This window comes from Psammomys obesus, unplaced genomic scaffold, assembly GCF_907164565.1.
Source record: "Psammomys obesus unplaced genomic scaffold, mPsaObe1.curated_primary_1811, whole genome shotgun sequence".
In the NCBI taxonomy this organism is placed as follows: Eukaryota; Metazoa; Chordata; class Mammalia; order Rodentia; family Muridae; genus Psammomys; species Psammomys obesus.
This window is the reverse complement of record NW_026587216.1, coordinates 1,340,710-1,350,891: the sequence shown is the minus strand read 5'-3', so window position 1 is coordinate 1,350,891 and position 10,182 is coordinate 1,340,710. Positions and strand designations below refer to the sequence as shown.

General features: G+C 39.7%; 1 protein-coding gene across 2 annotated transcripts in view; it reads left to right on the top strand.

Moving 5' to 3' along the window:
• Positions 1-10,182, top strand: part of Rab3c (RAB3C, member RAS oncogene family) — a 212,691-nt gene that overhangs the window by 101,305 nt on the left and 101,204 nt on the right. For both annotated transcript variants that reach the window (XM_055603380.1, XM_055603379.1), the window contains exon 3: positions 2,737-2,855. In XM_055603380.1, the coding sequence (XP_055459355.1) occupies positions 2,737-2,855 (119 nt within the window). The remainder of the gene's footprint in view (positions 1-2,736; positions 2,856-10,182) is intronic.

The window sequence follows — 10,182 nt, the reverse complement described above, 5'->3', positions numbered from 1 at the left end:
CTTCTTCTTCTTCTTCTTCTTCTTCTTCTTCTTCTTCTTCTTCTTCTCCTTCCTCTTCTTCTTTTCTTAAAAGCTGTTTCTCTGTATGTACCTTTCCCCAATTTTGATATGTAATGATTACTTAACCCTGTGGTTTTTAGTATCTTCCTGTAACATTTCAATTACAGTATAACAGATTCATGATTTTTGCTCTCCCAGCGATTAAAAAACACCATGTAAAATTGATGCATTTTATGACACTACAGTAAGTGTCTTTACCATCACAATAAAATTTAAAAAGGGAACATTACCACAGGAAAGCCACAGTTTTTCAACATATCTATCAGCAGGCTGTGTTGAAAACGCAGTTGGCAGGGGTCTGGGTCACCTTTCTCAGTATTCATGGTGTTTCTCAGTTTTCCTCTAAGAAGAATGAGAGAAACCCTTTGTGTTTTACAGAGAAAGAAGCAGGCATGGCATTGTTGGCCTGTACCAGGGATATTCAGTCTGTACCAAGAAAGAAAAGAAAGCTGTTTAAAGACACTTGACAGGGGGTGGGGGTAGAGGTCAGCTGCATTCATAGACAGTATGTTCTGAACAATGTGAAGTCAGGAAGAAGGTGGAAATGTTGTCAATAATCTGACCAGTAACAAGGGGTTCTTCTCCCCAGAAAGTCAAACCATTCTACCTTGTTTTTTACTATCCTTTTAAACGTGTTCACTGGGAATTTGGCTGTGGCATTATATGTATGTTCTCATGGTTACATATACTGTTAACTAAATTAAGTTCATGACTTTCTGAGAATACAGGGAAAGCCTCGATAGTGGCCTTTTTCTGTTCAATCAGTTTCTATATCTGTTCTAATTATATGCAGTTGATATCCTAGGCATCTACACTTTCATAATATTTATAAAACATTAAGCAAAGCACAATAAAATATTAACATAATTATGGAGAAATTCTCATTTTAGTAGAATTGTAACTGGGAAGCTTTTATTCCTATTATCATGGTTAGAATTTGACTTCTTACTAATTACTCACTTACAATTGGAATACATACTTTTCTGAGTGGTATTACTGTACCAATTAAAGATATAAATCTTTGTTTTCTCTGGCATAATGCAAACATGTTTCCATTATGCCTTGTTTTTCTGTTGTTTTCTGCCACTGAAAATGTGGCAGGAAAAGCTCCCTTACAAGCTCTCCTTAATTGTTGTACATTTGAACACTGGTCTGTTTCATCCTGTCTCTGAACCCTTATTTTCACTAAGAGCTTTAATTAGGCCACTCTTAGCCTTCTCAGGAGATGCTTATGTTCTTGTTGGCCTGACTCTTGGCTAAGTCAGTTCTAGCTGCACATAGACTCACTCACTGAGCTCAGCCTCCTTCTATCTCTCTTCTTCCTTAAACCTATAGTGCCAGAAGCCGGGAGTAATCTTATGTTCCTCTCTGCTGCATTGCTGGATTTTAGGGTCCAACTGGAAGGATGCCTATGAGTGGAATTCAAAATCCATCATGGACTCCTCAAGATCTCAATGTCATTTTGATGATATAGGAAGCTGTTTTTGCATCACCCAACAAGTTAGTTCTCCCTTTAAGGCCTGCTAGATCTTAGAGGAATATCTACCATGCACTCTGTTTATAAAAGAAGCATCTTAGGGAAGAGGATTTTTGTACAAATGCTAAGATCCTAAAGAGTTTATGAAAAGAGACACTAAGTCACAGTCTCCAAAGAGAGTGGTAAAGGAGAAAAGCAAAGAGTGTGTGTGTGTGTGTGTGTGTGTGTGTGTGTGTGTGTGTGTACATTAGAAATGATGAAAGAACATAAGAAGAGGCATAGGGTAAACCAGGGAACCAGTTCCTCAGGGTCAGTGTCTGCGATGGGTTGCAGAGTCCGTTAGATGATTTGCCTGTCATAGAGACCTGGTTTCACTGTCACTTGCCATGACAAGTGACATGCCTTTGCAGATATGACTTCCTGCAATTGTAAGTTGTTTTCTATATAAAATCTTAAGTTATCCCCAACATCTCAGGGATGATACCTTGACCTTGTCATTTATTAGCCCTTGTTTTTATCCTGTGCTGTACGAGAAGCTCTGGAACCCCAACACACTTGCTTAGCTTTAGATGTGATCAATTTACAAAAGGCTGGATCCTTGACCATGATCCCCAACAATATAACAGAGGAGCAGGAACTCAAGTGCTCATGTGATCATCCACCTCAGATGTTAAAGAAGGTGCTTTATTGTCATCTGACAGTTGAGTAAGCCGACATTGAACTGTAACCTCCTTAAAAGTAGGAGCGTGTTCCCTTGTCCTCACACCAGCTGGTATTCATGGACAGACAATAAAGGCATAGTGATGTAGCCATTGTATCCTTCTGGCATTAAAATATGTCAAGAGCCACCAATTTCAGATTGGATAATCTTTTCTTTCCTTTTCTTTAGTTTTATGCTGTTGGTGGGAGTAAGCTTTGGTCTTCATTCACACAAACGAAGAAGAGAAAGGGAAGGAAGGAAGGAAGGAAGGAAGGAAGGAAGGAAGGAAGGAAGGAAGGAAGGAAGGAAGGAATTTCTCAGAGTACTGCAGAACTGATATGTGAACATCAGTATGAAAAACAAAGATAAGAAAGACAGAGAGGTGTGCATTAGACACACAGTTTTAGATGCTGTTGTGACTGCTCTGGAAATATTAATCCCTTCCGCAAAGCACTACTTTGCCTTGTTTATGAAATGGTATCACTGTTTTGTTTTTTAGGACACAGCAGGCCAGGAAAGATACAGGACCATCACCACAGCCTACTATCGAGGGGCCATGGGCTTCATTTTAATGTATGACATCACAAATGAAGAGTCTTTCAATGCTGTACAAGACTGGTAAGTTAGAGCAAATACTGCCATTACAAATGGTGATAGTTTTTCATTTGACAACCTGTTCTTCCCACAGCGGTGGCCATGAGGCAATGTCCTGTTTATGTTTATCATGAACTATAATCCCATTTGTGCTCCAAATCAAAGAAAAATTGGTCATGCTCAGAACCATTGGTTGGTGAGAAGTATCTTGGTGACTTTTCTTCACTTTGTTTACTTCAGTGCTTTGCATCCCTTGAGTCCTTCCTTCTATAGAGTTGAGTATGTTGCTATTGACTTTTTAAAAATGTAAATAATGATTTGGAAGTTTATTGATCTAATTTAGGTATCTAGAAAATAAGGCTGGTGTAAGCTTGGCCTACAACATGTTCACTAAATACAGCTTTATTGGAATACAGCTAGGCTAATTTTTTTTTTAAATTGTCTGTGATACTTTCACACCACAAAAGCAGAGGTAAGGAGCTGCAGCAGGAGCCATATGGCCCACAAAACATGAAACATTTCTCTCTGGATATGTGGAAGAAAACTTTGCTTATCTCTTCTCTTGTCATTTTGTTAAATAGGTTATTCAAACTAGAACATTTGCAAGGACTTGGGACAAAAGCAGGGTTACAGGTGGACCCGTTGGGACTCCTCCCTGTACCCTGTGGAAATACTTGTACCCCAGAGTGTGATGTGCAGGAGGGGGCTTTCTGCTGTGAGTTCATTTTCTAAGCTTTCGGAATGGGAAGAATCCAGAACATGGCCATGAATTCCAGTACAAGGCTGAGAAAACCAGGGTTCTTGTGGAAAGCTCCAGAATGAAGTGCCTGCTGGTAGTGGCCAGAGATGGCTGAGTAGTTATCACATCTAAGCACTAAAGAGTCACAGCTCACCTCCTATCAGAAGCACCAAACAGGCACTATACCGGCAAAACAAATGGGAATTTTTTTTTTCTATGCTAGTATTATCTGCTGATTTTACATGTGTATCAGTATCTTATTTTAGGAACTTGAATTTGCTCTAGGTTGTTTCTTAAAAATGCTTATTGATCTTCTGGGAAGACATCTACATCTGTCACCTGCACGTCCAAACATACACACACACACGCACACACATATGCATACACACACATACACACACATGCACGAAAACATATACATGGCCATATATACACATACATACATATACACATCCATGCATCCACATGCAACTGCACACAAACACATACACACATACATACACATAGGCACGCATGCATTCACACATATATACATGCACAGACCTGACTCCTACGTGTGAGGTAATACTATTGATAACAATAACTCAAAAGACAGTTACAAACTGTTAAAAGTCAACTTTAGGAGCTATATGAAAAGTAATTATCTTCCGCTGAGAGTCGTATAAGACTTGCATAACATCTTCGTAGTGCATTGACCGTTGTGAAAATGAAAGTTCTCAAGTTAACCCATAAAATCAAGGTGGCCCCAATTAAATACCAATATATCTGTCACAAAATGAGCAAGATAGAAAGTGCATAGATATATTTGTATGTGGATTTAATTTTTTGAGAAAAGCAGGACTGATACTTGCATCCCCAGAGGACCACTCAGTTAACAGTTATGGGATATCTACTTCATTGACATTCACAGCTATGGTTCATATATTGTCCTGCAAAGCCGCGATTTAGCATTGACTACCGTGCTAGAAATGCTGAGTCCTTAAGCAAGAATGCGGAAAGTGTTCACACTTCAGTTTTCATACATCAGCGTTCTGATGCCGTCTGTACATAGCTCCTCTTGCACAGTTGTCTCGATGAAAGTTATTTCACCACTGAGTGGACATACAGTGATAAACTGAGCTCATTAAAAGGAAATGCCAGTAGCCCAGAAGTCATACTGTCAATGTCTCTGAGTCTACTATCAAGGCGATGCAGAAATGACTCACGTCTGCCTCCCTGAGCTTCTTCCCTCTGTGATCCGTCAGTTCAGCTTCACCAATCTGATGCTTGCTCTTCCTCACATGTCAGCAGACTCATCTGCTGTACCTCGGCCTGCCTCTACCTCAGATTCTCTAGACAACTCTAGTCCCTCCCTCTAGCCTTTGCTGGCCTTGCTTTGTAAATGGCTTCTGCATTCCCAGGTACTCCAAATATTTATCCTACTTGGATCCATCCTGGTACCTCGAGGTCATTTATCTTCACCTGAGACTGTTCATCTTCCTGACATAATTTCTTCTCAGTACAATAGTATGCATCACTTGGGGTTGACCATGAATCCAGCTCTGACTTTCACCATCTGACTCATGGCCAGCTCATGCGTATTCACTTATTTAACATGCATATCCTTTGTCTTGTCTCCTGCCTTTCCTTTCCTTCTTTGGCCATCCTTGTTAAGTTTCTTATTGTTATATTTTGCTCCTACCCTAATTGGAGCCTCTTGATTTTTCTTGATTTGAATTTCTTTCTTTTCAATCCCTCCTACCCTCTTGGCTGCTTGTAGGTTCTTCCAAAAGAACATGAGCTTAAAGTTCCTGTAAGACTCCTGTCCAAACGCAGTGCTCACCATTGCCTCCTGAGTTGGAACGTTGCCAGCTTGTCTTTTAGACACACTGTGTCAGGATGCTGCTCTAACTCTGTGATATCATTTCTCCATAAAGAAAAGCTAAAACCACCATTTCTGGAACCTCACTCCGAACATTTCAAACTTTCAGCATTTTCCTTTTATGCCTCTTTTGTCTTTGCATATATTTTTGTAAAGCGCCCTGTTTCATCTGTCTCTTGGTATCTAGATTTCTCCAAAACTGAAAGTAAGACAGTCCATCCTGGAAAGCCACTTCTATTCACTCATTTGTCTTTCACCTACAGTTACATAACTACTACTTTGTTGGGGATTTTAATTAGCCAGAAGTTACTGAGTATCTATTCTGACAGCTGAAGGCCACACAAACATATGCCAGCCTTTGCTATTTTAGTGGATCTGGCGTCACCCTGAGTTCCATAAGTTCAACCTAATATCTTAAACCAAATTATTGTGACCTTCTGAATACCTCTCAAATACATTCCTCTCCTTGTTATTCTCGCAGACTTAATTCAAATTGTCGTTTACGGAGTGTCTATCTTGTCTCTGTTTCTCTTATTTCAAAATGATACTTTTAGTAATTTCATATGCCCTGTGGTAAGGATTGTGGAAGTATAATAAATCACTATGAAGCTTTGACGGGCATTAATCCAGGCTCCATGCTGGACCCACTAAACCAAATCTCCCATGACAAATGTGGACATTGCTGTCTTCAGATTTCCACAAGTGACCCTGAAGTATGTTTTTCTCTAAGACAATCGGTTTTTAAGAAAATCCAGACTCTGACCCACTGGCATCATCTCCTCACATGCTTCCCAAGACAGATCTTTCATGGGTTTGCCAAAGTTTGATCCTTCTACTATATCTGTTCTTCTGCTAGAATATCTTCTCTCATAGCGGTGTGAATTTTTATGTGTCTTCTAAGCCAGGCTCAAATGCCAGTTCCCTACACTTAACAATACACTCTCCCCCCTCTTTCTATCCCACCTTTGCTCACAGGAGGCAGGGTTACCATCAGCCTTATCTCTGTAGCAATGCTGCATTTGCGCTTTCTGAAGAACACATAAATAACCTGCAAGACTTGTCATCTCACAACACTTTGCTCATATATCAGGCTATGAGGTCATTAATTTTTCCCGGTACTGAATACAGCACAATGCAATATGTTTTCTTATATTTTTTCTAACATGTAAATTGTGGCAAAATATATATATCAAAAATTAACCATCTCAGTTACTCTGTAGTGAACAGTTCAGCTGCATTAAAAGCGTTAATTCCTGCGCTACACCTCTGAAATTCATTTCAACTGCAAAACGAGTATTTATCTCCCGATACTGTCAGTTCCCCAGCTCTTAAAAAACACCATTTTGTTTTCTATTGTGATTGTGACCTTGAATTTCTGGATAGAATTCTATCAATGATTTATTAAGGTGCTCTCTTAATAAATTTTGCTGGATTTGCCAGTTTGTATAAAGTTAACACAAAACAGAGCTCACTCTGAACTCAAATACAGAATTGCCCAGCATTTATAAAGATCCAAATATGACTAAACACAAAGGATGTATACAAAGTAGTTAATAAAACAGATGGAAGGGTAATTCTGAAGAAACCGGAGAGAATAAGTACTTAAATTTCGCCCTAAAGACTCAGAAGAAGAGCCTGTGTGCTAATGTGTCAGTCACACTGCAAGAACAATGACTTTTTGGTGAAAATGTGTGTAATACAGTCAAAATAGAGAGGAGCCTGGGTCTCCTTGCTTAAACCTGCAAGAGAAAAGCAGCAATATAGTAGCCCTATGACATTAGGGGCATTGAAGCTACCAGTTTCGTTTTGATTACATTATTATCATTATTATTTTATTAATTCCAGTTTATTCACTTTGTATCCCAGCTGTATTCCCTTCGCTCATTCCCTTCAAATCCCATCTTCATCTCCTCCTGTGTCCCTCTCCAAGTCCACTGACAGGGGAGGTCCTCCTCCCCTTCCATCTGACCCTAGCTTATTAGGTCTCATCAGGACTGGCTGCATTGTCTTCTTCTGTGGCCTGGTAAGGCTGTCCCCCCTCAGATGGAGGTGATCAAAGAGCCAGCCACTGAGTTGATGTAAGAGACAGTCCCTGTTCCCCTTACTAGGACACCCACTTGGACACTGAGCTGCCATGAGCTACATCTATGCAGGGGTTCTAGGTTATCTCCATGCATGGTCCTTGATTGGAATATCAGTCTCGGAAAAGACCCTTTGCCCAGATTGTCTTGGTTCTGTTGCTCTCCTTGTGAAGCTCCTGTTCCCTCCAGGTCTTTCTATCTCCCCCTTCTTTCGTAAGAATCCCTGCACTCTGCACTCTGCCCAAAGTTTGGCTATGAGTCTCAGCATCTGCTTCGATACCCAGCCTGTTCTAGCTCTGTGTCTCCTAGCACCTACATATGTCACTGCACTTTATTTTGACTTAGAAATCTGCCTTGTCTGTGACTTTATATCTTTCTATTGAAAATGTGACATGGACCTCAGGCTGCTGTATTTCTTTTTAGAGAATGTCTTTGGCTTACAGCTCCTGCCCTCGTCTTATTTATTTACATTCTTTATTTTGTGACACAGTAAAGAGCTATAACTATAAAACAGTCTTTTTAAGGCAAGAAATCTGGAGAGCAGATTGACTTTCCAGCAACAGACTAGGAGTCTCACACCATCACCCCACCAGTTTTAAATAATTCTCTTTGTGATGTTTGGGTACCACTGTAGATGTGCAAGAGCTAGAATGGAATGTCACCTTCAAATACTCTCTTCCTGTGTGGATTTCTCTTTTCCTTCATCCTTCAAACATACTCAGCAACCAATCTTAAGGGGATCGTGTGTTAATTTAAAAATATTTTAACTTAAAATGACAACTAAGATCTGGGGAGCAGCTGCTAGGCTTTTTTTTTTTTCCAGAAGCACTCACTCTTCTTGAATGCTCTTTTCAACTTTTAAATCATTTCTGCCACAGCCCAGAAGGGACAGTGGCAAGAATGCAGCAAGATATCTGTCTGACCTTCAACTCTCATCACCTAAAGCTTCACAAGATGCCTATTTTTTTCTCTGTGAATAATAATGACAATGTTGGCTACCTTCTCTATCGTTGACCCGACTCATTTGTAAAACATTTTTCTTAGGCATATAATCCAACTTAGACTCAAGTTGTACTTAGAAGAAGGATGGATACCTAAACAATTTATGGCCTTTTCCAGATCAAACAGCAACAAAACCCAAATAACTATTTTCTCTATTGTCTTTTGCAAGTTAATTAACATGTTAATTAATTTCTTATTTTCTCAGATCTCATAGTCAGCCTGTCAAAAGAATGCATATTTTATATTTTTGATTGAATTTTGAAATGCACTCTTTTTCCTCAACTCATAATTATTCAATGCAAAGTTGCTATGAATGTTGAACTCGCAAATTATCATTGAATTGTCTCATAACAGAACTACCATGGTATAATCTTTAATTCTGTGATTATAGCACTTTGCCAAGTGATTACTAACCATGTGTGTTTCTACCAAAAGACATTTTATTTAGTACATATTGTTGTTATGCTGACATTGAACTCGTGACCTGTGTGCTGTCTGTGACTCATTCCTAGAGGAACCTCATCTAACTTACATATTTTCTCTGTCAGACCCGTCACAGCCTTGTCCTCAGAAATCCCAGACAGTACTTTTAGCAATATGTTTGAGGATCACTTTAGATAGTAAAGTTCCACAGGCAAACACAAACAAAATTTACACAAAAAAGCACAAACTATGGCAACAAATATAGTGTGGAAAGTGTTTGTGTTTATACTGCAAGAGCTGAAGCAAGAAAACAGTATGGCCTTACTCACTGTCAGATGACATAGAGCATGCCAGGCACCACAGCAAAGCCGTAAGAGATGACAACCAATAGGATTGGTTACTTACCAATTACTTACCTTACCAAAGAAGGATTACTTTCTTCTGTTTGTATTAGCTTGCTAAGGCTGCTATAACAGAGTGCCACAAACTCAATGAGTTAAAGAAAAAAAAGGGGGTATATACACTCTGTCTGTTTATGTGAGCTCTTAGCCAATGAGGGATTGCTCTGTTTGGAGAGGTTGTGGAAATATGAAGAGGTGAAACGTTGCTGCAAGAACTGGGACTGGGACTGGAAATGTCTTACGTTGTGTCCTGCCTTATTTTACACTTCCTGGTTAGACATGAAGTGATCGACTCTCTGCTGTCCCAAGCTCCCAGCTCCATGACATTTCCCTAGGCATAGAGGGCCAAGGAACCCTGTACTGAGCACTCCAAAACCATGAGCCAAAGTAAATCATTCTCTCTCTCTGTCAGGCATTTTGAGCTCTCTCTTGCTCTCTTTCTTTTTCTCTGTCTCTATCTCTTTTCCTTTCTTTCTCTTACTCTCTCTTCCTTCCTCTCCCCACCCACCACCAATCTGATTGTTACAAGTCAGATTGGATTGGGATCCATGCTAATGACATCATGTTAATTTGATCATCCATAAGGACTTTTTTTCTAAATTAAATTACATTTACAGGTATTGGGGGTGTAACCTGTTCATCATTTCTAAGAGGTTCTGTAAGGACCTCTTAGCAATTCAACTCAAAATGCACAGCTGGCCACTGGCCATGCCATCATCTTTTCTTATCTGGGTTCATGAAACAGTCTTACTGGATTTCTTACGTCCACTACTGTCTAGTCTCCAGAATGTTCCCAGAACAGCAACTGCAGAGAGACTTTCAAAACATAATTAAAATGAAGTCA